The sequence below is a fragment of the Chrysemys picta genome, chromosome 17 (assembly GCF_011386835.1).
Source record: "Chrysemys picta bellii isolate R12L10 chromosome 17, ASM1138683v2, whole genome shotgun sequence".
Taxonomy (NCBI): domain Eukaryota; kingdom Metazoa; phylum Chordata; order Testudines; family Emydidae; genus Chrysemys; species Chrysemys picta.
In genome coordinates, this window is record NC_088807.1 from 6,195,077 (window position 1) to 6,220,896 (window position 25,820).

At 55.5% G+C, this 25,820-nt stretch overlaps 2 protein-coding genes across 2 annotated transcripts in view; one reads left to right on the forward strand and one right to left on the reverse strand.

Annotated features, from left to right (window-relative positions):
* Nucleotides 1–267: 267 nt before the first annotated feature.
* Nucleotides 268–5,853, forward strand: LOC101935255 (peptidoglycan-recognition protein SC2-like). The gene is made up of 6 exons (XM_005314055.4): nt 268–387; nt 1,496–1,594; nt 2,593–2,664; nt 3,668–3,869; nt 4,858–4,976; nt 5,407–5,853. The coding sequence occupies exons 3-6, from the start codon at nt 2,613–2,615 to the stop codon at nt 5,583–5,585; spliced, it is 552 nt and encodes a 183-aa protein (XP_005314112.2). The 5' UTR covers nt 268–387; nt 1,496–1,594; nt 2,593–2,612; the 3' UTR covers nt 5,586–5,853.
* An 8,199-nt stretch (nt 5,854–14,052) lies between these two features.
* The window catches only part of LOC112061213 (uncharacterized), a 29,213-nt gene continuing 17,445 nt past the window's right edge, over nt 14,053–25,820 (reverse strand). Inside the window, exons 6-9 of the mRNA XM_024113987.3 lie at nt 17,851–17,922; nt 16,201–16,402; nt 15,351–15,469; nt 14,053–14,506 (exon numbers count right to left, since the gene is read on the reverse strand). Of these exons, the coding sequence (XP_023969755.2) occupies nt 14,328–14,506; nt 15,351–15,469; nt 16,201–16,402; nt 17,851–17,922 (572 nt within the window). The 3' untranslated portion in view covers nt 14,053–14,327. The remainder of the gene's footprint in view (nt 14,507–15,350; nt 15,470–16,200; nt 16,403–17,850; nt 17,923–25,820) is intronic.

Below are 25,820 nucleotides of genomic sequence, written 5' to 3' on the forward strand. Positions count from 1 at the left end.
CCGGATCCCCACAGCAGTGATGTTCTGGGGCCCCCTAGTCGGGGTTATTTATATAGTAAAAGTCATGGACAGGTCACGGGCTGTAAATTTTTATTTATTGCCCCTGACCTGTCCATGACTTTTACTAAAAATACCCGTGACGAAATCTTAGCCTTAATGCTGATATTAATCTCATGAGGCGGGGTGGGGTGGGTGTGCTAAGAAAACAGTGCCCTGTCTCACGCTGCCCGGCCAGAGGAGGAGGAGTTTGGCAGGGAGCAGAGAGCAGCTCCCTTTAAATATGCCAGCAGAGGTGAGCACAGCTGGGATCTGCAGAAGGAGCCGGCGGCAGGCCCAGCTGATGCGCTCCTTGAGCTGCTGAGGGGAAAGACTCTGGACATTTGCAAGGTCGGAGACGTCTCCTCGGGGTTGTTCTCATTTTTGCTTTTCCCTCTGGCTTGGGGAGGCCGCCGGGAAGTGACCTGCGAGGGTGGGGGGGGGGGGGGGACGCAGAGCACTCCAGGGGCAGGTCTCAGCTGCCAGCCTTGGGGCCCTGCTGGAGCCTGGGGCAGAGGTTGGGCCAGGGCTCCCCAGTTAGGGCTGGAGGCACACGGCCTGTCCCTGACACTAGCAACTCAGGACTAGGCAGACCCACATCCCAGAGAGTCCCGACTCTGGGGCTTTGGCCGGGTGATACCTGAAGCCCTTTGCCGGACAGCGGAACTAGCATTTGTTGGACTCATTACTGCACACAGCCTGTGACCCAGTCGGAGGGCGAGACAGGAGGGGACAGACAGCACAGGGTGGGAGCGGCTACCAACAGGGGGCACCAAGACAAAGAGCGCCTGCCATGCCCTCGCCTGACCACTAGGTGGGAGCTGTGGGCTCAGATCCCTTCCCTGCCCCCGATCTCGGGCACCGTGTGTCTGCAGCGACCGGGGTAGCACAGAGAGCCTGGAGCACTGGGCCTGGGGCAAGATTTGAGGCCTGAACCAGAGGCTGCGAACCAAAGTCAGGCCGTGGGTTAAAGCAAATGCTGACAGGTTTGCTGTGCAGTTCAGGTACTCGGCAACGTTGTCGCTAGTGTCCTAGGCACTAGAGATTTACGTAAATATAGCGTAGGTGGGACAAATACATTTCACTTTTGTGCAAAATAATGAAGAGGGAGGTTTTGTCCAACCAGGACAAAAGGACCCAGGGGAGGTAACAAACGAATCTTGTGACACATGTAAGCTGGGACACAAGCTGTTTGTCTCAGTCTATTACTCTCGGGTACCTCGCTGTCACCCTTTGTGTGGCCTAGGGGACAGCGGTGACTCCCGCTGCTGCCTGAGCCGCTCCTTGCCACGGGGCACTCGTGTTAGTGAACCCGTAACCATGGAGCCAGGGCAGTAGGACTGTGCCTTCAGGGCAATGAACCTGGCTGAGGGCCTTTGTCACCACACCATGCTGTGGTCTTTCTTTCTAAGTACCATTGACGTCTGCTGGATTCACATGCTGCCTTGTCTGTTATTAGTGTTGATAACATCGGAGCTCCAAGAACAGAAGCACCGGGCAGCCTAAACAGCGTTAGTGAGGAAACGACATTCCAACCTTCAGCACTTAACAACACCCGGTGAGATGGAGCCCTGATCTCAGTCACTGTGTGTCTGGGCAGCGCCCGGCACGACGGGGCCCTGATCTCGGTTACTTTGTGTCTGGGCAACGCCCGGCCCAATACAGCCCTGATCTAGGTTGGGACCTCCAGGTGCTCCCTTAATGCCCTGCAGCTGGAGTTCAGGGGAATCTGGGGCACACAGCGTCTCTGGATCGGTCGGAGCAGGAAATGGTGGCACGGACGGTGGCTGACGTGCTGTCCCCCTGCTGCGGCGTTCTCCAGCTCTCCAGGCCGGGCTGTGCTCTGTGCCCAGCCTTGCCCAGGTTGGGATGAAGGTTCTGCCCCTGGGATCGCGCTGCCAGGCCAGAATCGCTCCCTCCCACTCGGACGCAGTCTGTCGGCCCTGGTGCTGCTACAGACCCCTGAGCCCTGCTGCAAGAGCCCGGCTTGGTCTTCAGCAACCGCAGCCCCTGGTGAAATCCCCCCAATCGTTCCTCCGCGGTGGCTGGGCTCCCAAACAGCATCGGCACGATTGTTTATTGACCAACTACCTGGCCTCACCACACACACACACCCGTAGCCCTCTCAGGCGCTTATAGAGAGGAGCAGGTGCTGGTGCCCAGAGTTCACTCTCCTCCCAGCTCTGCAGGAATCCAGGTGGGCACATGCCAGCCCCACTCTGCACCCCACAGGGCACCAGTCTCCATGGAACACCTCTGCCCCCAGCCCGGCTCTTCTCCCCACAGCCCCAGCTGGGCAGTGTTAGTACAGCCGGGGCAACGCCGAGGCAGCTGCTGCTCAAGGGGCTGCCATGGGGACCCGGGGAGCTCGGGGGAAAGGGGCATCTAGGCAGGGCTGGGATTCTGCCCTCACGCGACAGGCTGGGCTGGGAGCCCGGGGCAGCCGGAGCGCAGGGGGATCTGCTACCCAGGGGCTCTGGGGGTGTTTGGCTCCGGCCCAGCATTGCCCCTTTCTGCGGGTGTCAGGCCGGCTGTGACAGGTACATGTCCCCACAGGGCTGAGTGAGAGGACGAGGATGCTGCTGACGTGGGTTATGTGGTTCTCAGCGCTCTGCGCCGCAGCACTCGGTGAGTTCGGATCCCCCGGGCCGGGGAAGGGGGCAGGTCTGGGAATCCCTGACGCAGCTGAGAACGGAGGGAGCAGAAACCCACAAGTGGGAAATTAATGATGGAGACGCCCGACTAACCTGTCCCCTGGCCTGGCACCCAGGGCAGGACCTGCCCCTGCAGAGCCGAAGATGCCCATTCTCCGTCTAGCCCATCCCTCCATGAGGCAGGGCTGGGTCGTCCCCTGCTGCCTGTTCCCAGAGCCCTAGAGTTCATCAGTCCAAGGGACGAGGCCCCTCACCCTACCCACGGGGAGCTGATCCTAGAGCGTCACACACCTTTGCTGGATCCTGCACTTGGCCTCAGTGTCATCCTGTGGCAGCGAGTTTCACTGGCTCATTTTCCACAACGAGCCTTTTCTCAGGGTCAGGTCCAGTTCCTGGGACATCGGGCTCGATCCTTCACAGCCCGTCTCTGAAGGGACCTGGCAGGAGGGACAAAGGGCTCAGCAGTGGGAGACAACAAGCACCAGGGGCCTGGAGAGCCTCCTGGATGCAGAGAGAGGAGAAAGGCTGCACAGCGGAGGGGACAGGCTGGAGGGATACAAATGACCAGAAGGGGCAGAGGAGACCGACGGGTTCTGAGCCGCACACCCTGGGCGGGAGCTTCCCCAGCCCGGTGTGAGTTCAGAGCACCAGCCCCACCTGCCAGCTCCAGTCCAGCCCTTGTTTGGCCTCCCTCCAGCCTGGCCTGGCTCCCCATTCGCCCCTTTACTGCCAGCGGCGGGTGCTGCTGCACTGCGAGTAGGCTCCCGGCCAGGCCTGTCTCCAGCCCCGTCACATTTAACGCAGGGCTGCGCGTCCCCCCTGCGCCGTGCACGGCCTTTGCTGGCCTGTCCCCCAACCCCATTGCCGCGGCCCCACTCAGAGCACCAGCCCTGGGCCCGATCCTGCTGCGTGGGCTAGGGCAGGTGGGGGGCACCCACATTAATCCAGCCCTTTCTCCCCTCCCCCACATGGCACAGGCTGCCCCACCATCATCACCCGCTCCCAGTGGGGGGGCCGGGCCCCAACAAGCAGGACCCAGCTGAGCACCCCAGTGCCCTACGTCATCATCCACCACACGGCAGGGACTTCCTGCACCTCACAGGCCTCCTGCAGCCAGGTGGTCAGGGGCATCCAGAACTATCACATGGACTCAAACGGCTGGTCCGACATCGGCTACAAGTGAGTGGGGGCAGGGTGGGGTGGGGTGGAGGCTTCCCCACAGCGATGGGGGAGACTCAGGGCCACTGCCCCCAGGCAGCCACAGGGGGGCAGCAGAGACCACGCTCGGGGGAAAGCTGGGGGAGGGATGGAGTCTCCATAGAAGAGATTTGATTTTTATATTTAATATTTTTGGCTGAAAAGAGGGAATTGGGGAGGGTGTGCTCCGAGCCCCAGCTACGGTGGGTGGAAATGGGGGGGCACAGAGCGCGCCTGGCATGGGGTGAGAATGGGACCCTGGCATAAGGGGAGGGGGGTGGAGGCACAGAGGCCTGGCAGGGAGAGATGGGGGGGCTAAGGGAGTCCTTGAAGAGCGGGGGTTGGATGGGAAGGGATCAGTCATGTAGCTGGTGCGGGGATGGAGGGCCACAGGGAGCCCCTGGGTTGTGCCAGGAGCTTGGCCGACAGACGCCGCGTGGCCTGCGCCCTGCTCGTCTGTGACACCGCCCCGTGCTGGCGTTACCAACGCCTTTCCCTGGGGCCGGCCTGACGTCCCGCAACGAAAACCTGGCCGGAGATTTTTCTCCATGAAACGTTTTGAGATGGCGACGTCAGGGGATGGAAACCCAGCTGGGATTTACACGCAAGCCAGCAGGTCCCAGCGCTGTTCTCCTGCCCCACATCTGGGCCGGCTACAGCCTTTGCACGCCCCCAAGCTGGGTCCAGGTGGGGCCCAGGGCTGCTTCCATAAGGGGTGTTACACACAGTGCCACCTAATGGCCAAATAGTGCCATTCAGGTTAGCCCCCTGCCCCCCCCACCAATCCAGTCCCTTTTTCTTCAGTGAGTTTTTACCTCCATGGTAGAGGATTGAGCTTCTAGCTCCGAGGGTCCCAGGTTCAAACCCGGGCAGGGCCAGTGACGACCCTGGGGGAGCTCCCGGGAGCGATGGGGAGGGGAGGCTGCGGCTGACGTGCCTGTGCGGGTCTCACACTGCGCTCCGCCTGCAGCTTCCTGATCGGCGAGGACGGCAGAGTCTACGAGGGCAGAGGCTGGAGCAGCGTGGGGGCCCACGCCTACGGCTGGAACAGTAATTCGTTGGGATTCAGCTTCCTGGGCACCTTCTCCAGTACGTGGGTCCCGTCTGTACGGATTTCCCCAGCTAGGCCCCGAGGGGAGCTGGGAATCCCTCCTGCAGGGCTCCCGCCCACAGCTGCTCACCCCTGCCAACCTGACACCCGGGGCATGGGGCCAACCCAGCTGGCCTCACCACCATCCCGCTGGGCTGCACCGCTGTCAAGCTCCTCCTCCGTGGGGCAGCGGGTTCGGGCACGGGGCCAGGAAAGGGTGGCGAAGGAGAGGGATCTTGGCCAAGCAAATGCAGGAGGGGGATGCAATACTGAACGCAATGCGGGGGGGAGGGAGAGTGACACTGACGTGGCCAATGGAGAGCGTGGGCAGAGGGGGGTTATTTATTCAGGCCACAGTCACATCCCCTGAGCAGCAGAGAGGGGCCGAGGGCCAGGGTGAGATTAACAGGGGGCTGTTCTGTCCTGCAGGCAGAGCCCCCAACGCTGCCGCCCTGAACGCCGCCAAGAGCCTGATCCAATGCGCCGTCAACAGGGGCTCCCTAAGCAGCAGCTACACCCTGAAGGGGCATCGCAACGTGAGCCAGACCGACTGCCCCGGGAACGCCCTCTACAATATCATCACCCAGTGGCCCAGGTTCAAAGCCTGAGTCCCTGCAGCCTCGGGGCAGCCCCTGCGCCCATCACTGACCCCGCCTGCGGCTTCTGGCTGCCCAAGCAGCACCTCCGCCCCCCAGCAGGGGGCAGCCTCCCACTTCTCGCCCACCCGCCTGGGAAGGACCCATCAGGTGGTTCGCAGAGTCCCATAAAGGGGGTTTTAATTCAAGTGCGATTTGCCTCTAACCCAGCGCCCCTGCGGCTTAGCGCTTGCTTTGCTTGGGAGCGTCTGAGCAGTGACAATAAACCAGCTTCTAACACATGAAAAGTTTAAGCGCCGTGAATCATTTCATCTCCTGTTAAACCATAACCACCCCCCGCCGCTGGGCTGGGCTCTCTTCCCAGGTCCCCCTGGCTGTTCCCAGCCGCTCGTCGCTCTCAGCTGCAGGATACCGTGTGATATGGCCGGTGCCCGCTATCCCGGCTCTGGGCCCGTGGCTCCCCCTGCAGCTTGGCCCTGGCTCCCCATTGGCACGGCTGGTCTGTGCTGCCACAGCTCCCGGCTGCTCCAGCCGAGCTCGGCCCCCTGGCTCTGGCTCTCCTCTGCCCCCAGTCCAGCCTAGCTCCCCTTAACTCTGCCCTGCTCTGCCTCAGGCAGCTCCAGCTCACACAGAGGATGGGCCCCTGGGCTCCTGCCTCTCTCATTGGTCTGCTGCCCTGTCATTTGGACTAACATGGAGTGTTCGCAGCTCCCCATTGGCCCTGGGCACTGTCGATCTGAGATCCTGATTTCTCTTCGGCCCTTCACCTTTCTCCTGGTGTTGGAACAGGGCAGAGATTGTTGGGGTGGGCAAAACCAGATTCCTCCGACCACTAGCTAAAATCCATGTGGTGTGGGAAGATTTGAAAAGTGTTTTGGAAAGTAATGGAACACCCCCTAGTTTACCTGCTTCTTGGGAATAATGTTTTCCGGGTAGCTTTGGGTTAAGGTATTTGCCTGCAGCAAGAAGGAGTTTTATGCTGTGACCCCCAAGGGAAAGGGTAAGGTCACAGGAACTGCTGAGGGAATGGAAGAGAGTCTCCATGATTCTTCTGCAGCTGGGGGAAGCCACATGTTTCCAGGTGTGAGGTTGGTTGAGACCAGCTCCTGCAATGCAGCTGTAGGCAACACCACCTCAGGAAGGGATGGGGGTGTAATGCCTGCCAGGGAGAGAACTGTCCAGGTTGTTAGCTGCCAACAGGTGCACGTGAACCAGGGACAGATCCCACTCTAGGGACCATAGGGAGAGGTGTCCCAGAGGGGAGCCCAGAGAAGGGGGATGGGATGTCGGAAACTACTGAGGTGGGTGAGGATTCCTGGGACTCTCTAACACAGGGAAGCAGGGTGCTTCCAAATATGGGAGGGGTGAGACTAGCTCCTTTCCAGCAGAGGGCAACACGCCCTCAGGATCGGGGGAAGGAGAGGTGTTTTCAGTGATTAAGGAAACTGTCCCAGTTGTTAGCTAGCAGAGTTCTGCAGCTGAAGAAGGAACGGACCCCATTCTAGAGAGCACAGAGATGTGTCTGAGAGCGGGGCCCAGAGGAGGAAACTGGGGAAGGAATAGAGGCAGGACAGGAATGTCTCCTCATTGGTCACTCGGGAGAGGAGGCCCAGGACCGAATGGCTGAGTCAGCATCTGTGCACCTAAGGAATTGTGTAACCGACCTCCTTGTGAGGAGCAGTCACACAGCTGACTTCTCAGGGACAGAGAAAGGGGTGATGGAGGATCCCCCATTCCAGGTCCCAGTGTGGCCGCATACATTCGACTTTATACAATCTATTTCCAAAATTCGAATTCTGTACATTTAGATTAATCCCGTAGTGTAGACATACCCCAAGAAGCAGGTAAACTAGGGGGTGTTCCATCACCCCCACAGTCAAAACACTTTCCAAAAACTTCCCACCCCACATGGATTTTAGCTAGTGGTACGAGGAATCTGGTTTCACCCACCCCCACAATCTCTGCCATTTGGCCAGGTAATATACTGGCCCTTGGGGCCACACTCTGCTTAACTAGAGAAATCTGGGGCCCTGTATCTCTCTGCCCCAAGTATTCCCTGCCATTAATTCAGACAGCCTTAATATGCTCCATATTTGGTTCTGCAGAGGCTAATCTCACAAAACCAATATGACAGGTTTTGATCGCTTGGAAGGTTTCTGTGTTGAGGACAGCAGAACTAACATGAGCTCTTGGTTGCCTGCTTCCTCCTAGCAGATGGTCAGTTGAATTTCAGTGATAGAACCTTTTGGGCTCTTCTGTTTTTACAGGAGGTTTGGGATGAGGGTTAGAGGACTGGTTCTGGAGAGGTGAGTACCCAGCCTACCAGCCACGCTCCATCCTCCCTTCCCTCCATGTTCAAACCCCTGTTTTGGCGGTTTGCTTTCAATAGATGCCTGGGTCTCTTCAAAGGCATCAGCTAGAGATGCCATCTCTTCCACAGACTTTACATCTTTGTCCCATAAACACTGCTTTACATCTGCCTAGGAAATGTTCTAGAACATTCTAGAAGATCAAACATTCCCTCAAAGCTTGTAACACCTTTGGCCCTCACCCTCTTTCCCATCAAATCTTTCATTTTGTTCACATATTCCCTGTTACTCCTACCAGTATCCCTCTTAAGATTCCTATATATATCTCTATATGTTTCAGGGGTAATCTAAACCTTTGCAAAACAGTATTGTTGAATTTACAATAATTTAAAGCACCTTCTATGGGCATTTCATTGAATACACTTAGGGCTTTACTGGTTAATTTTGCAATCAGAGTAGGTACTCTCTTGGCATCAGGGATTTCATGCACTGCACACAGCCTTTCAAATGTAGTCAGATATTCAGCAATATTGTCTGTCTCATTGTATGCAAGACATAAATGGTCCCAATTGTGTATTTTTGGAGTAATGGGAATGACTGGGGTCGGTGGGCTTTGGTTCTGCTTCGCTAGCAGGTCCAGTTGGTGTTTTAGCTCTGTTTCTCTTTTCTCCTAATGTCTTTCTCTTTCCCCCTGCTAGCTTTCCTTTATCTCCAGTTCTTTCAGTTCCAATAGTCTCTGGTGCTCTCTCTCTTTTTCTGCAACCTGCACTCTAAAAACTCCAACCTAGCAATGGCTTCACTGTTTTCACTCATTTTCCTGCTTTTCTGTCCCTACTTCCCTTTCCCGAAATAAGGAAACAGAAAACAACAAACCGGTAGCCTCCTCCTGACTGTCCTTAGCCACCCCACTTAAAATCTTCACACCAGTGTATGAAGTGCACATCTTGCTCAGTACAAGAAGCTGTGTATTTCACCCTGCCGACTACGCCACTGTGACGGGATCCCTGGGGTGCAGCCGGGGCCTGTGGGACCACTGTGCCTCCTTAACTCTCCAGCCTGGGCTGTCTCTCACAATGCTTTGCTAGTGACAAGCAGCAAACCCCTCCAGGCGCTGTCATCACTCAGCACAACTGCATGTGGAGCCCCACACCCGGCTGGATTGCATGAATGCTCCCAGAGCCACTCATGAATCACACAGAGACAGGCAACAGAACCAAATCCCCCCCAGCTCCCAGCCTTGTACCTCAGGAATATACCTTCTTGCACTGCTCAAGACGAGCAGAGCAAATTTATTAATTGGTTCACCACTTCATCAATGGAAAGCGGATATTCACCAGCCTTTGTAAACCTGAGCAAACACCCTTACCAAACACTTCAGGCAAACTCACTGGTAAAGATAAACAATTAAACAAATGTATTGACTACAAAAGGTATATTTTAAGTGATCATAAGTGGTAGGTAAAAGGTCAGACTGGTTCCCAAAGGAAAATAAAATATAAGCACGCAGTCTAAACTTTCAACCCTATTAGATTGGGCAACATCTAGATTAAGCAGTTTTTCTCACCCCCCCTGGATATTACAGTTCATAGTACACAGATTTCACCCTTGAAACCTGGGCCAGTTCCCTCCGTTGGAGTCTTCAGTCTTCTCAGTGTCTTTGTTGCTTGCAGCCCTCAGTCCATGTGCTTGGAGAACACAAGTCCAGGCGTGTCGGGGGGCATTGCTGAGTCTCCAGGCCAGCAATTCCCCTGGTGTGGCCTCATGCAGGTGAGTCATTGAATTGTAGCTCCCTTGCTGGACAATGGCTGTTGATGGTTGTTTGACACCTGCCCAGGTGTTGATTACTTTCCTTGCTGTTGTCTGTGGGGAGCTAATATCTGGCCGATTCCCCAACTTGCAGCATGTTTTACTGACAAACCTGCAACACAATCTCATAACTTCATATGAATTAATGATACATATACTTAGATGGAACAGTGGGTGGGTTTCAGCAGATCATAACGTTTTCCCTGATACCTTACATGCCATGCTTTATACGCAAGATCACAATTGTATATAAATGAGGAGTATAGGGGTTACAAGGCACTCCCCCAAGGTATAGAATGTCACACCAGACACACAAGAAGTCACCAAAGATGAACGCACTGCATTTGAGACGTTCATTAACAGAGTTGTGCAAAATTACAAGAAGAAACCAAGAAGGATGTAGATGGAGTGCTTGAGTAGCCAACTTTAATCTGTGTGATGATTTTAAAACATGAGTTCAATCTAATAAAATGAGTGTGAAACATTTTTCAGTTTTCATTATGGTGCCATACAGCCCACCTTCACCCTTACAGTCTCGCCCCTCATTGGCCCTCACCCCCCATGAAAATTCAAACCCCCCCCCCCCTAATTTCAATTCCTGGGGAAGACCGTGGACTTTCCTGTATCTCTGCCTCTGACACCTTTCTATTTGCTTGCCAGTGTCCAGCTAGGGGCATTGTTTCCATATCCCCAAGCCCTATTACAGGGCGTTCTGGATTCCAGTCCCTGGGCCAGTGATGCCAGCGGGTGTCACCCTAATAAGCGCCCCCCACGAGCTTTGCATTGGCCTTTCTTCTCCTTTTTCTCTTTCTCGTTCCTAGGGTTGCCAACTTTGTAATTGCACAAAACCGAACACCCTTGGCGTGTCCCATACCCCGCCCCTTCCCACAGCCCTGCCCCTGCCTCACCCCTCTCTGAGGCCCCAGCCCCCCCTCACTCCAGCCCCCCTCCCTCCATCGCTCACTCTCCCCGACCCTCACTCACTTTCACTGGGCTGGGGGAGGGAGTTCAGGTGCGGAGGGATGCGGGCTCCAGGGTGGGGCCAAAAATGAGGGGTTCAGAGTGGGAAGGGGCTCCGGGCTGGGGCAGGGGGTTAGGGTGTGGGTGAGGGCTCCAGCTGGGGGTGGGGCCAGGGATGAGAGGTTTGGGGTGGAGGAGGGGACTCCAGGCTGGAGGCCAAGGGTTTGGAGTGCAGGAGCAGGCCCAGGGCTGGGACAGGGGGGTTGGGTACAGGGGTCTGAGGGCTCTGGCTGTGGGTGTGGGCTCTGGGCTGGGGCCAGGGATGCGGGGTTTGGGGTGCAGGAGGGGGCTCAGGCCTGGGACATGGGGTTGGGATGCAGGAAAGGGTTCGGGGTGTGGGCCCTGGGAGGAATTTTGAGTGTGGGATGGGGCTCAGGTCGGGTGACCAGCTAGCAAGCGTGAAAAATTGGGATGGGGGGAGGGGGTAATCGGTGCCTACATAAGAAAAAGCCCCCAGTATTGGGACTGTCCCTAGAAAATCAGGATATCTGGTCACCCTAGGCTCAGGCCTGGACAGGGGGTGTGGGTGGGGGTGTAGAGTGTGGGGTCTGGGAGGGAGTTAGGTTCTGACCAGGGGCAGAGGGTTCAGGGTGCAGGTGGCTCTTACCTCAGGAGGCTCCTGGTTGGCAGCACAGTGGGGCTAAGACAGGCTCCCTGCCTGCTCTGGCTCCACGCTGCTCCCAGAAGCGGACGGCACGTCCGGCTCCTAGGCGGAGGCACGGTCAGGTGGCTCTGCGCAGTGCACACTGCCCGCACCCCACCCATGCAATTTCCATTGTCTGCGGTTCCTGGCCAATGGGAGCTGCGGAGGTGATGCGAAATTTCCCTGGCTGCGCCTCTGCTTAGGAGCTGCAGGGAAATGCCGGCCGCTTTTGGGAGCTGTGCGGAGCCAGGGCAGACAGGGAGCCTGTCTTAGCCCCACTGCACCACCAACAGGACTTTTAACAGCCCGATCAGCAGCGCTGACAGGAGCCTCCAGGGTCCCTTTTCGACCCCGTGTTCTGGTTGAAAACCGGACACCTGGCAACCCTACTCGTTCCCCTGTTCGGTCCTGCTGCGTTTTGCGGCAAACAGGAAGTCCTGGTTAATGGTTAACGCCGGAGGCACCGCACTGACAGGTGCGGGCCAAGGACATGGAGAGATAACGGAACAGACGGTGGCAGCGGTGGGATCGCTGTGGGGACCCGCCCCTGCGATAACACGTCGCTGCCCCAGTTAACTCTTCACTTTCCTGCGCCGAGAGGGCTGAGAGTGGGGAGAAACGGGCACCCGGCTGGATCGGGGCCTAGCACTCGGGGGGATCCAGCTCTAGCCAGACGGGCACTAGCGCCAGGCCGGGCTGTTTAAATGCATCAGGCGGGTTAGCGGATGGGCCCCACCTGGCCACATGCACCCGCTCAGCAGCTGTCACCAAAGGCTCCTGCCCTGCAATGGGCTATCGCCCCCTGGTGGAGTCAGGAGGGAACTGCGTCCCCACACTCATTCCCTCCTGGGGAGAGGCCGGCAAAGATCCCAACGTGCTCAGCTCACCCGGGTAAAACTGCCCCCTCCGCACCATGGCAACAGCCGGCACAAGAGCCTGGCACTGCTTAGGTCCCATTTAAACCAGACGTGCCAGAAAGTCCCATTCGAGCCGTCTGTGCCGGGCTGCATTTCCCCCCAGAGGCTGGTTATCCCAGCAAAGGTCTGAGCCCCCCAGCACACAACCCTGTGCCCAGCGACCGGGGACTCAGCCAACCATCCTGCCAGGGGCCGCGTCACCGACTCTTATGGGTTTCCTGGTGCTGTTATTGGGGGGGTGCTGAAAAGCCCCGGCTCCCAGCGGACAGGAAAACACTCTTGAACAATTCACAGGACACTGGACATGGGGAATGTTCAGACGTCAATTATAAAGACCCTATGTTGAATTGGCCAACACCCATAACATTCAAAAACCAGTCGGAGACACTTCAACCTCCCCGGTCACTCTATTACAGACCTAAAAGTGGCCATTCTTCAACAAAAAAACTTCAAAAACAGACTCCAACGAGAAACTGCAGAACTGGAATTAATTTGCAAACTGGACACCATTAAATTAAGCCTGAATAAAGACTGGGAGTGGCTGGGTAATTACACAAACTAAACTATTTCCCCTTGCTCATTTTCTCCCTACTGTTACTCACACCTTCCTGTCAACTGTTTGAAATGGGCCATCCTGATTATCACTACAAAAGTTTTTTTTCTCCTGCTAATAGCCCACCTTATTCAATTAGTCTCGTTAGAGTCAGTATGGCAACACCCATTTTTTTCATGCTCTCTGAATATATCTATCTATATCTGCCTACTGTATTTTTCACTGCATGCATCTGATGAAGTGGGCTTTAGCCCACGAAAGCTTATGCTCAAATGTTAGTCTCTAAGGGGCCACAAGGACTCCTCGTTCTTTTTGCTGACACAGACTAACACAGCTACGACTCTGAAACCTCGCCCCTCCCAGTTCTCCAATTCATGCATGATGCAGAGCCGCAGGACACTCTCAGGATTCTGCTCACAGGGCCGGGCACAGTCGCGCGTGGTGGGCGCAGCTTTTGAAACTCAGGCTCATTACAACACGTCTTGGATGGACGATGGCTGACGGGAGACAGGCCTCGCCGGCTATTTTATCGCTGGAAAATGCCTTTGGCCAGTCTTGGGATCTCTCGGACGCTGAGCGTCCGTTTGCGAGGGCAGAGGCGAGAAAAATGCCCTTGGGAACTAAAGGATGAGGGTTTCCATTCTAACGCTCCCACCTGCAGTAACACTATTTAATACTGGCCCACCCAAGACTGGGGCACAGATCGATTTCCTCATGTGAGTACATTTCAGTTATTCTTAAACTAAAAACAGTTTCTATCAGCTTAGATAAAAATGAAGCCGAAGACGCTGCTCACCTGGGGCGCCGTTTAGTCTAGGGCCGGCTCTGCCCATAGTGGGGGGCCCTTGTTTCCCTTAAACTTTTCTATTTTTTCCCTTATTTGTCTTACAGTTGGACTGAGAGGCAGCACAGTCTAGTGGGCAGTGCACTGGACTGCAGCCATGGGGTGTGTTCCCTGCTCTGCCACTGACTGGCCTGGGAGCTTGGGCAAAACCCTTTCCCCTCCCTGTGCCTCAGTTTCCCCTCTCATCCTGTGTCTAGTTAGACTGTGAGCTCTTTAGGGCAGGGATTGTCTGTCTCATGCTCTGTGTGTACAGCACCTAGTGTAGTGGGACCTCTTAGTGCCACTCTGACAGACCATAATCTCACCCTCTGAGCTCTCCCAGCCCAGCCCAGTGGCGGGGGGTGGTTATGGTTTAACAGGAGATGAAATGATTCACGGCGCTTCAACTTTTCATGTGCTAGAAGCTGGTTTATTGTCACTGCTCAAAAGCTCCCAAGCAAAGCAAGCGCTAAGCCGCAGGGGCGCTGGGTTAGAGGCAAATTGCACTTGAATTAAAAACCCCTTTGTGGGACTCTGCAAACCACTCGACGGGTCCTTCCCAGGCGGGTGGGCGAGAAGCGGGAGGCTGCCCCCTGCTGGAGGACGGAGGTGCTGCTCGAGAAGGCAGAAGCCGCAGGCGGGGTCAGTGATGGGCGCAGGGGCTGCCCCGAGGCTGCAGGGACTCAGGGTTTGAACCTGGCCCACCGGCTGATGACCCTGTAGAGGTCGTTCCCGGGGCAGCTGGTCGGGCTCACGTTGCGATGCCCCTTCAGGGTGTAGCTGCGGCTCAGGAAGCCCTTGGAGATGGCGCATTGGATCAGGCTCCTGGCGGCGTTCAGGGCGGCAGCGTTGGGGACTCCGTCTGCAGGACACAGGAGCCCCCTGTTAATCTCACCCTGGCCCTCGGCCCCTCTCTGCTGCTCAGGGGACGTGACTGTGGCCTGAATAAATAACCCCCCTCTGCCCACGCTCTCGATTGGCCACGTCAATGTCACCCCCCCTCGCCCCATTGCGCTGGGTAATGCAACCTCCCGCCCGCTGCATTTCCTGGCCCCATGCCCCAGCCTGGTGCCCCAGGCAGGGGGAGCTCGACCATGGTGGAGCCCAGCGGGATGGCGCTGAAGCCAGCTGGGTTAGCCCCGGGGCAGATCTCTCGCTGAATCCCAACCCCCGCCCCCAAGCTCTGAGCTGAGAGGGGGCACCGGGTGCCCAGTGTCCCCAGCTGCAGCTGCCCTGTGAGTGCCCAGCTCAGGTGCTCTCTGCCCGGTGAGGCCAGGGCCGTGCTACAGCGCGAGCTGGGCCCAGGCAAACCAAATGCATTTTATCCAGCCCGATGGACAGTTACAGCTCGAGGGACGCAGGCCCCACCTCCAGCCCGGGAGCTGCACCCTGGAGAGCCGGGCTCTGGGCAGGATCTAGGAGTCACAAGCCACACCCGAGCTCCCAGGGCGATGCAGGGACAGGCAGGGCTCATGGGATCCTGGGCGGGACAAACAGAGGAGTGGGGGGCAGGGGCAGGGAGGGGCTTTTCCCCGTGTCCGGCTGTGGGGACGTGGAAAAATTGTCCAGGGGGCAAAAAAGAGCCAAAAATTATCCCTGGGCTGGAGAAATGGCTGCCAGGGCTGTGGGCGGGAGCCCTGCAGGAGGGATTCCCAGCTCCCCTCGGGGCCTAGCTGGGGAAATCCGTACAGACGGGACCCACGTACTGGTGAAGGTGCCAAGGAAACTGAATCCCAGTGACTTAGAGTTCCAGTTCTTGGCGTGGGCCCCCATGGTGCTCCAGCCTCTGCCCTCGTAGACTCTGCCGTCCTCGCCGATCAGGAAGCTGCAGGCAGAGCGCAGTGTGAGACCCGCACAGGCACGTCGGCCACAGCCTCCCCTCCCCATCGTTCCCGGCAGCTCCCCCAGGGTCGTCGCTGGCCTTGCCCAGGTCCCACCAGGATACAGCTGGGGGGAGAGCGAGGGCTGTAGCCAACCCAGATCTGGGGCAGGAGAACATGGCAGGGACCTGGCGCCACGCAGGAAATTCCCAGTTGGGTTTCCATCCCCTGACGTCATAATCTGAAAACATTTCAGGGAGCAAAATCCCTGGCCAGGTTTTCGTTGCGGGGCGTCAGTCCGGCGACAAGGAAAGGCGTCGATAACGCCAGCACGGGGCGGTGTCACAGACAAGAAGGGCGCAGGCCGTGCGGCGTCTGTCAGCCGAGCTCCTGGCACAACCCAGGGGCTCCCTGCGGCCCTCCATCCCCCACCAGCTCCATGACTGCCCCTTCCCATCCATCCCCCGCTCTTCAGGGACTTCCTCAGCCTCCCTCCCAATCTCCCTATGCCCCCGAAATCCCCGTCCCCCACAGCAGAGACTCTGGGTGCACCCCAACCCAATTCCCCCTTTTCAGCCAAAAAATATTAAATATAAAAATCAAATCTCTTCTGCGGACAAGTCCCCTCTACCCCTGAGTGTGGTCTCTGCTGCCCCCATGTGGCTGCTTGGGGGCAGTGGCCCCAAGTCTGCCCATAGCTATGGGGAGGCCCCCACCCCACCCTGCCCCCACTCACTTGTAGCCGATGTCAGACCAGCCCCTCTTGTTGATGTGGTAGTTTTGGATGCCCCTGACCTGCTCGCTACAGGAGGCCTGTGTGTAGCAGCGGTTTCCTGCCGTATGGTGGATGATGACGTAGGGCACTGGGGTCCTCAGCCGGTCCCTGCTTCTCGGGGTCCGGGCCCTCCACTGGGAGCGAGAGATGATGCGGGGGCAGCCTGTGCCATGCGGGGGAGGGGAGAAAGAGTTGGGTTAATGTGGCTGCCCCCCACCTGCCCCAGCCCACGCAGCAGGATTGGCCGAGGGCTGGTGCTCTGAGTGAGGCCGTGGCAATAGGGTGGGGGGAGCAGCCCAGCAAAGGCCCAGCACGGCGCAGGAGGGAGGCGCAGCCCTGTGTTAAATGTGACAGGCCTGGAGAGAGGCCTGGCCGGGAGCCTGCTCGCCGTGCAGCAGCACCCGCCCTGGCAGCAAAGGGGCGAATGGGGAGCCAGGCCAGGCTGGAGGGAGGCCAAGCAAGGGCTGGGCTGGAGATGGCAGGTGGGGCTGGTGCTCTGAACTGAGCTCGGACTGGGGAAGCTCCTGCCCAGGGTGTGCGGCTTCGTGCCCATCTGTCTCCTCTGCCCCCTCTGGTCATTTGCATCCCTCCAGCCTGTCCCCTCTGCTCTGCAGCCTTTCCGCTCTCTCTGCATCCGGGAGGCCCCTGATCCTTCTGGTCTCCCACTGCTGACCCCCCTGCCCCTCTGCCAGGAACGTCCGAGTCGGGGTGACCAGGATGGAGTCCAGTGCCCCAGAAACTGGAAGGTCAGAACATCCGACCCTGAGAAAAGGTTCAATGGACACAATCAGCCTGTGGAACTCGCTGCCACTGGCTGTCACTGGGCCACGAGCAGGGTCCAGCAACGGCTCAGAGGTTTCTATGGAGAATGAGAACAGCCAGCGTGGGACTGGACGGGCTCCCGCCCCAGGGCTTGGGGCAGCCACTCCATGGTGGAAACAGAAAGGAAATTGCCCTGTAGCCGGGTTATTCCATCATGAGCCACTAGGGGGTGTCTGGCGCCTCTCTCTGGAGCATCTGGCACTGGCCGCTGCCGGAGCCGGGACACCGGGGTAGATGGGCCCTGCTCTGATCCAGGGGCGATTTCTAGGCTGCAGGGACATTCCCAGAACGAAACCTGCTAACGGGGCCTTGATGGGAGCTGGGGATCAGCTGGTGTTGTTACTGCTCCCCCACCCCCACCTCTGCCCCTGCTCTCCCCCTCCCCAGCCCCCTTTCCCCTGCCCTCCCCACACAGCCTCAGCTCACTGCCCCTCTGCTGCTGGGAGCTGGCCCTTTCTGGCTCTTGGTTGCCCCAGGGCAGTTCGGATGGAGCTGGGCTGGCAGGGGACACGGCCTGGGCGGGAGGTGTGCGACAAGACACTCTGGGATCGGCTCCCCGTGGGCAGGGCCAGGGGCCTCGTCCCTTGGGCCGATGAACACTAGGGTTCTGCGTATGGACGGGCAGGGGACAACCCAGCCCTGCCTCACCGAGGGATGGTAGATGGAAGCCAACGGGCGTCTCCACGGCAGGGGGCAGGTTTGATGGGTAACTCCATCGTTAATTTCCCACTCCTGGATTTCCGCCCCCCCACCCCCCAGTTCTCAGCTGCATCAGGGATCCGAACTCACCGAGCGCCGCGGCGCAGAGCGCTGAGAGCAACACGACCCGCGTCAGCAGCAGCATCTTCCTCTCACTCAGTCCTGTGGGGACATGCGCCTGTCACAGCCGCCTGCCAATCCCAGGAGGGGGCGCTGCTGGGCCGGAGCCAAACATCCTCAGAGCCCCTGGGTAGCAGATCCCTCTGCGCTCAGGCTGCCCTGGGCTCCCAGCCCGGCCTGTCGCCTGAGGGCAGCGTCCCAGCCCTGCCCAGACCCCCCTCCCCCCCGAGCTCCCCGGGTCCCCATGGCAGCCCTTTGAGCTGCAGGCTCGGTGCTGGCCCTGGCTGTACTAACACTGCCCAGCTGGGGCTGTGGGGAGAAGAGCCGGGCTGGGGGCAGAGCTGGGCCATGGAGACCGGCGCCCCGTGGGGTGCAGAGCGGGGCTGGCATGTGCCCACCTGGATTCCTGCAGAGCTGGGGGGAAAGTGAGATCTGGGCACCGGCACCTGCTGCTCTCTATAAGCGCCTGGCAGGGCTATGGGGGTGAGGCCAGGTAGTTGGTCAATAAACCATCCTGCCGATGCTGTTTGGGAGCCCAGCCACCGCGGAGGAACGATTGGGGGGATTTCACCAGGGGCTGCGGTTGCTTAAGACCAAGCCGGGCTCATGCAGCAGGGCTCAGGGGTCTGTAGCAACACCAGGGCCGACAGACTGCGTCCGAGGGGGAGGGAGCGGTTCTGGCCTGGCAGCGCGATCCCGGGGGCAGAACCTTCATCCCAACCTGGGCAAGGCTGGGCACAGAGCACAGCCCGGCCTGGAGAGCTGGGGAACGCTGCACCGGGGGGACAGCACGTCAGCCACTGTCTGTGCCACCATTTTCTGCTCCGACCGATCCAGACACACCGCCTGCCCCACTTCCCCTGAACTCCAGCTGCAGGGCACTAAGGCAGTGCCTGAAGGTGCCAACCTAGATCAGCCCAGAGCATCTGTTCTTGGAGCTCCAGTGTTATCAACACTAACAGCAGACAAGGCAGCATGTGAATTTATAAGACCTCAGTGCTACTTTTAAAGAAAGACCACAGCATGGTCTGGTGACAAAGGCCCTCAGCCAGGTTCATTGCCCTGAAGGCGCAGTCCTAGTGCCCTGGCTCCATGGTTACAGGTTCACTAACACGAGTGCCCCGTGGCAAGGAGCGGCTCAGGCAGCGACGGGAATCGCCGCTGTCCCCTGGGCCACACACAGGCTGACGGCGAGGTACCCGAGAGCAATAGACTGAGACAAGCAGCTTCCGTCCCACCTTCCATGTGTCACCACATTCGTCTGTCACCTCCCCTGGGTCCTGAGATCTTGGACAAAACACCCCGTTTATTTTGTCCAACCATTTTATTTTGCAGTAAATTGAATGTATTTGTCCCACCTACGCTATATTTACGTTAATATCTAGTGTGTGGGACACTAGCAACAACTTTGCCACGTACCTATACCGGACAGTAAACTTGTCAGCAATTGCTTTAACCCATGGCCTGACTTTGGTTCACAGCCTCTGGTTCAAGTCTCAAATCTTGCCCCAGGCCCAGTGCTCCAGGCTCTCTGTACTACACCGGTCGCTGCAGACACACAGTGACTGAGATCGGGGCCGGGGAAGGGATCTGCGCCCACAGCTCCCACCTAGTAGTCTGGCGAGGTCGTGACAGGCTCTCTCTGTCCTGGTGCCCCCTGTTGGTAGCCGCTCCCACCCTGTGCTGTCTGTCCCCTCCTGTGACTAACTCTCCGGCTGGGTCACAGGCTGTGTCCACCCCCACTGGAGTACATAAATGGTCCAATAAATACGTGTTACCCTGTCCGGCAATAGGCTTCAGGTATTGCCTGGCCAAACCCCAGAGTCGGGACTGTCTGGGATGTGGGTCTCCCTAGTCCTGAGTCGTTGCATCAGCGACAGGCTGTGTGCCTCCAGCCCTGGCTGGGGACCTCTGGCCCAACCTCTCCCATGGGCTCCAGCAGGACCCCAAGGCGGGCAACTGAGATCTGCCCCTGGAATACTCTGTGCCACCTTCCCCCACCCCCGGGTTGCTTCCTGCCAGCCTTACCAAGCCAGAGGGAAAAGCAGAGACTTGAAGAAACCCGAGGAGACGTCTCCGACCTTGCAAATGTCCAGAGTCCTTCCCCTCAACAGCTCAGGTAGCGCATCAGCTGGGCCTGCCGCCGGGGTCCTCTGCAGATCCCAGCTCTGCTCACCTCCACTGGTGCCTTTAAAGGGAGCTGCTCTCTGCTCCCTGCCAAGCTCCTCCTCCGGCCGGGCAGTGCCCTGCAGGTGTGGCGCACAGCTGCCAGGTAGGCTTGTCAACATTGTATTTCACAAATAACAGACTGTTTTCTTAGCACCCCCACCCCACCTCCTGATATTAATATCGTCATCATTGCAATGCTGCATGGAATATGTGAAACACTTTATGATATTATTGATACCATAATTATTATAGAATTGCAATGAATCTTATCAGATATGCCGTCTAAGCTATCAGTGGAAAAGTTATCATTCACTAAATATCATCACCACATGTATGTGTCATCTTTGTTTTGTGAGTTATAAATATGTGTGGTATGTTTGTATCTCAAACTTGTGCTGTGGTTCTGGGTGAGACCCCAGACACGATGGCATCTCACAAGCCCAGCCTCTCCATAAACACCTCGGAGACATTTACAAGCTGTTTGCCCAGGGCTTTTATAGGCGGTCATTATGCCGTAAAGGGCCAGGGCGCTGCGGACAGGAGCTACAGCTGTTGTTTTTTATGACAATGTCGGCGCGTTTGTTTCGGCGATATTGCCCAACTTAATAATTTCAAATTATTATTTGTAAGCAAGGTCTGAATGAGCTCTTCCCTGACAGCTAGTGATGGGCTTGGGGGGTGGGGCGGGGCTTCAGGACTGGACTGCATTTACATGAATGCACCTATTCTGCCTAGGTATCCAGCAGGCAGAGCTGTGTTGCCCAAGTGATCAATTTTGGCTGGTTTTTTCTTTGGCAGTATTTGCTTCAGGTTGGGAGGCTGTCTGTAAGCGAGGACTAGCCTGTCTCCCTGTGAGAATGAGGGATCATCCTTCAGGTTGTAGATAGGTCGTAGATCCTCGATGATGCGCTGGAGAGGTTTTAGCTGGGGGCTGTAGTTGATGGCTAGTGGCGCTCTGTTACTTTCATTGTTGGGCCTGTCCTGTAGTAGGTGACTTCTGGGTACCCTTCTGGCTCTGTCAATCTGTTTCTTCACTTCACCAGGTGGGTATTACCCATAGCAGTACCCGCATGGCCCCACAGTATGCCAACATTTTTATGGCTGACTTAGAACAACACTTCCTCAGCTCTCGTCCCCTAGCGCCCCTCCTCTACTTGCACTACATTGATGACATCTCCATTATATGGACCCACAGGAAGGAGGCCCTTGAGGAATTCCACCAGGACTTCAACAATTTCCACCCCACCATCAACCTCAGCCTGGACCAGTCCACACAAGAGGTCCACTTCCTGGACACTACAGTGCAAATAAGTGATGGTCACAAACACCACCCTATACCGGAAACCAACTGACCGCTATACTTACCTACATGCCTCCAGCTTCCATCCAGGACACATCACACGATCCATTGTCTACAGCCAAGCTCTAAGATACAGCCGCATTTGCTCCAATCCCTCAGACAGAGACAAACACCTACAGGATCTCTATCAAGCATTCTTAAAACTACAATACCCACCTGGTGAAGTGAAGAAACAGATTGACAGAGCCAGAAGAGTATCCAGAAGTCATCTACTACAGGACAGGCCCAACAAAGAAAGTAACAGAACGCCACTAGCCATCACCTTCAGCTCTCAACTAAAACCTCTCAGGCGCATCATCGAGGATCTACAACCTATCCTGAAGGACGATCCCTCACTCTCACAGACCTTGGGAGACAGGCCAGTCCTCGCCTACAGACAGCCCCTCAACCTGAAGCAAATACTCACCAGCAACTACACACCACACAACAAAAACATTGACCCAGGAACCTATCCTTGCAACAAACCCCGGTGCCAACTCTGTCCGCATATCTATTCAAGGGACACCATCACAGGACCTAACTACATCAACCACGCCATCAGGGGCTTGTTCTCCTACACATCTACCAATGTGATATATGCCACCATGTGCCAGCAATGCCCCTCTGCCATGTACTTTGGCCAAACCGGACAGTCTCTACGCAAAAGAATAAATGGACACAAATCAGACATCAAGAATTGTAACGTTAAAAAACTAGTAGGAGAACACTTCAGTCTCCCTGGACACTCAATAACAGACTTAAAAGTGGCCATCCTTCAACAAAAAAACTTCAAAAAAAGACTTCAACAAGAAACTGCGGAACTGGGTTTAATTTGCAAACTAACTTGCAAACTAGATACCATCAAATTAGGCCTGGGTCATTACAAAAAGTAATTTTCCCTCTGTTGATACTCACCCCTTCTTGTCAACTGTTGGGAATGGGCCATTTCCACCTTGATTGAATTGGCCTCGTTAGCACTGACCCCCCACTCGGTAAGGCAACTCCCATCTTTTCATGTGTTGTAATACATATACTGCTTACTGTATTTTCCACTGCATGCATCTGATGAAGGGGTTTTAGCCCATGAAAGCTTATGCCCAAATAAATTTGTTAATCTCTAAAGTGGCACAAGGACTCCTCGTTGTTTTTATAAACAAGGTGATTAACAGGTGATTAAGATAGGAAAGAGCTGTGAGGATGTTTCCTAAAGTTCAATGATCTGTTCCAAGCTGGGTGAGCTGCAAAAAGCGAGTAGCGGAAATGATAGAAAGTAATTATAGATTTTTCTACAATTGTTTCAGTTGTTGGATTCCAGAGGTGGTAACAAAGTTACTAATGTCTTGCTTTTACAAGCTAGCTGATTTTTTAGACAAAGGAAGAAGACGGGGATTGATATGAGAACTGAAAGGTGGATAAGGCACTGGTTGAAGGGGAGAGTACAATGGGTCACGCTGAAAGGGGAACTGTCAGGCTGGAGGGAGGTCACTAGTGGAGTTCCTCAGGGATCAGTCTTGGGACCAACCTTATTTAACATTTTTATTACTGACCTTGGCACAAAAAGATCTGGCTGTGTCTGTCCCATCCCTCCCCGCACCCCCACAAGCCCAGCCTCTCCATAAACACCTCGGAGATATTTACAAGCTGTTTGCCGAGGGCCTTTATGGGTGGACATTGCGCTGTAAAGGGCCAGGTCCCTGCAGATAGGAGCTACAGCTGTTGTTTTTTATGACAATGTCGGCACGTTTGTTTCGGCGATATTGCCCAACCTAATAATTTCAAATAATGATTTGTTAATAAGGTCTGAATGAGCTCTTCCCTGACAGCTAGCGATGGGCGGGCAGGGGGTGGGGGAGGAGGGAGGAATGGGGAAAGGCTTCAGGACCAGGCTGCGTTTACATGAATGCCCCTATTCTGCCTAGGTATCCAGCAGGCAGAGCTGTGTTGCCCAAGTGCTCCATTGTGGCTGGTTTGGGGTTACAAATCACTTTAGTGGAATTCAGAGGTAATGAAATGTTGTGATCCATAATGTCTGAGTAAAAGGCAGGAGGACTGTACTCACCTCAGTGCTTAGTTTGTGCCAGAGCTTTCCAGGGCTGAGTCCTGGCACCTTTAGGCTGGGCAGTTCATAGCCCCAGCACCTCTGGACTTGCCACGTTGGTTATGAAAGTGAGAAACTTGCTTGAGCCCCGGCACCTCTTTCATTATAAATTAAGCACTGGTCACCCTCAACTGAACTGCAGGGGCTAAGCAGGGGGTGTGAATGCCAGATCCCAGTGGAGAAAGAGAGAGGGTGGGACAGATGTTTTGCTTGGTGGGCTGGGCTCTGCCTAAGAGTCACAGACACTATTTGACCTGCCTCTCTCCCCTGTTTAAAGACAGATCTCATTAAGCTCCATAAAGAGTCTTTTGTAGAAAGAAAAAACAGAGAGAGAGAGAGAGAGAGAGAGAGAGAGAGAGAGAGATGGGTTCTCACCACTCCGTGGAGCTTGGATCAATCGGAGATCCCAGGGGGTGGTAGCTGAGGGTCCGGAGTGCTGGAGACAGGCAGAGCCCCCAGCATGATCAGTCAGGAGAAGATGACGTCCCAGTGGAACTGATGCAGAGTTTGGATCCAGGCATCAGAACACTTACTTGAGCAGGGGTCGGAGTTTTTTGTAGGGAAAAAACAATGGTTCAAGGGAGAACATTAGATTTGTTTATGGGTAAATTGATGGCTCAAGGGAGGATACCAAAGTTGTTTCGTTCAGGCTTGACAATAGGAACTGATCATTCCTGGCTATGGACGGTGTTCCTTCCAGGGAGATCACAATGCAATTAGGCAGCTTTAGTATTTTGGATACCAATAAAGGATTTATTACTAGAATTAGTCTGATAACTACCCAGCTGGGTGTGTGCAGGTGTGGGTTCATTAACATCTGGAGCAGAGATCCCCCATCATGCAGTGCGTCCCTGCTTTTCTGGTCCCAGAGTTCCGTGCGGTTCTTGCCTTGGAATCTCTGTTCTCCATTCTGTATGCTAATGGAGATGCCTCCCTGGCCCATCTCCGCTGCAAATGAGGCCAGGGGAGTTTCCGTAATCCTGTCACCCTTGTCCCAGGGGTTTAGGTGTGTCTCCCACGGCCTTTCCGTTGCTTTTTGTAAGTCGTCCTTCTGATCAGGTTTGGTTCAAGCAAAGGCTGTAGGGCGGGAGGGGGGAGGAAGGTCTTTCGTGAGTCAGACAGGCTGGACACTGCGCCCTGGTTCCCTAAGAACACAGAGCTGACAGGTAACACATTAAAGGAACATTTGTTATTGGACTATATTTTAGTGACCTTGCTCCAGAATGCTAGATCTGTGACTGGGAGTCATATATAAAAATATATTTCCTAGTAGAACAAGATTTTTAAAATGCATCATTGGCCAAGGTCGTTATCTCACATCATCGCTATCTGGAGAGGTCATTATCTTGGGGCATTTCTGTACTAAACATTTTACATGACACTGGGTCAGACCAATTGTCCATCTAGCCCATAGGTGGAGTTTGGGGGGCAAGGGAGGGCATTGTCCCCCTCCCCAAACTGCAAATCTCAGGCAGGCAGCCTGAGTGTGCAATGCAATGAATTCTGCAGGGGAGACAGGCGATATGCTGCTTCCACCTTGCGCCCCTGAGGCAGGGAGTCAGGATTTTGTTTATAAACAGAGTGATTAACAGGTGAATAAGATAAGAAAGGCCTGTTAGGATGTTTCCTAAAGTTCTATGATCTGTTCCAAGCTGGGTGAGCTGCAAAAAGCGAGTAGCGGAAATGATAGAAAGTAATTATAGATTTTTCTACCATTGTTTCAGTTGTTGGATTCCAGAGGTGGTAACAAAGTTACTAATGTCTTGCTTTTACAAGATAGCTGATTTTTCAGACAAAGGAAATGAAGTGGATCTACCGTACCGGGATGTCACTAAGGCATTTGATACAGTACCACATGAGAAAGTATGAGTTCAATTGGAGAAGATGGGGATTGATATGAGAACTGAAAGGTGGATGAGGAACTGGTTGAAGGGGAGATTACAATAGGTCACACAGAAAGGGGAACTGTCAGGCTGGAGGGAGGTCACTAGTGGAGTTCCTCAGGGATTAGTCTTGGGACCAACCTTATTTAACCTTTTTATTACTGACCTTGGCACAAAAGGTCGGTGTGTGCTAATAAATTTGCAGATGACACAAAGTGGGGAGGTATTGTCAATACCAAGGAGGACTGGAATACCATACAAGAAGATCTGGATGACCTTGTAAACTGGAGTCAAGTATCAGGGGGTAGCCGTGTTAGTCTGTATCTACAAAAACAACAAGGAATCTGGTGGAACCTTAAAGACTAACAGATTTATTTGGGCATAAGCTTTCATGTTTTTACTCACAAAAGCTTATGCCCAAATAAATCTGTTAGTCTTTAAGGTGCCGCCA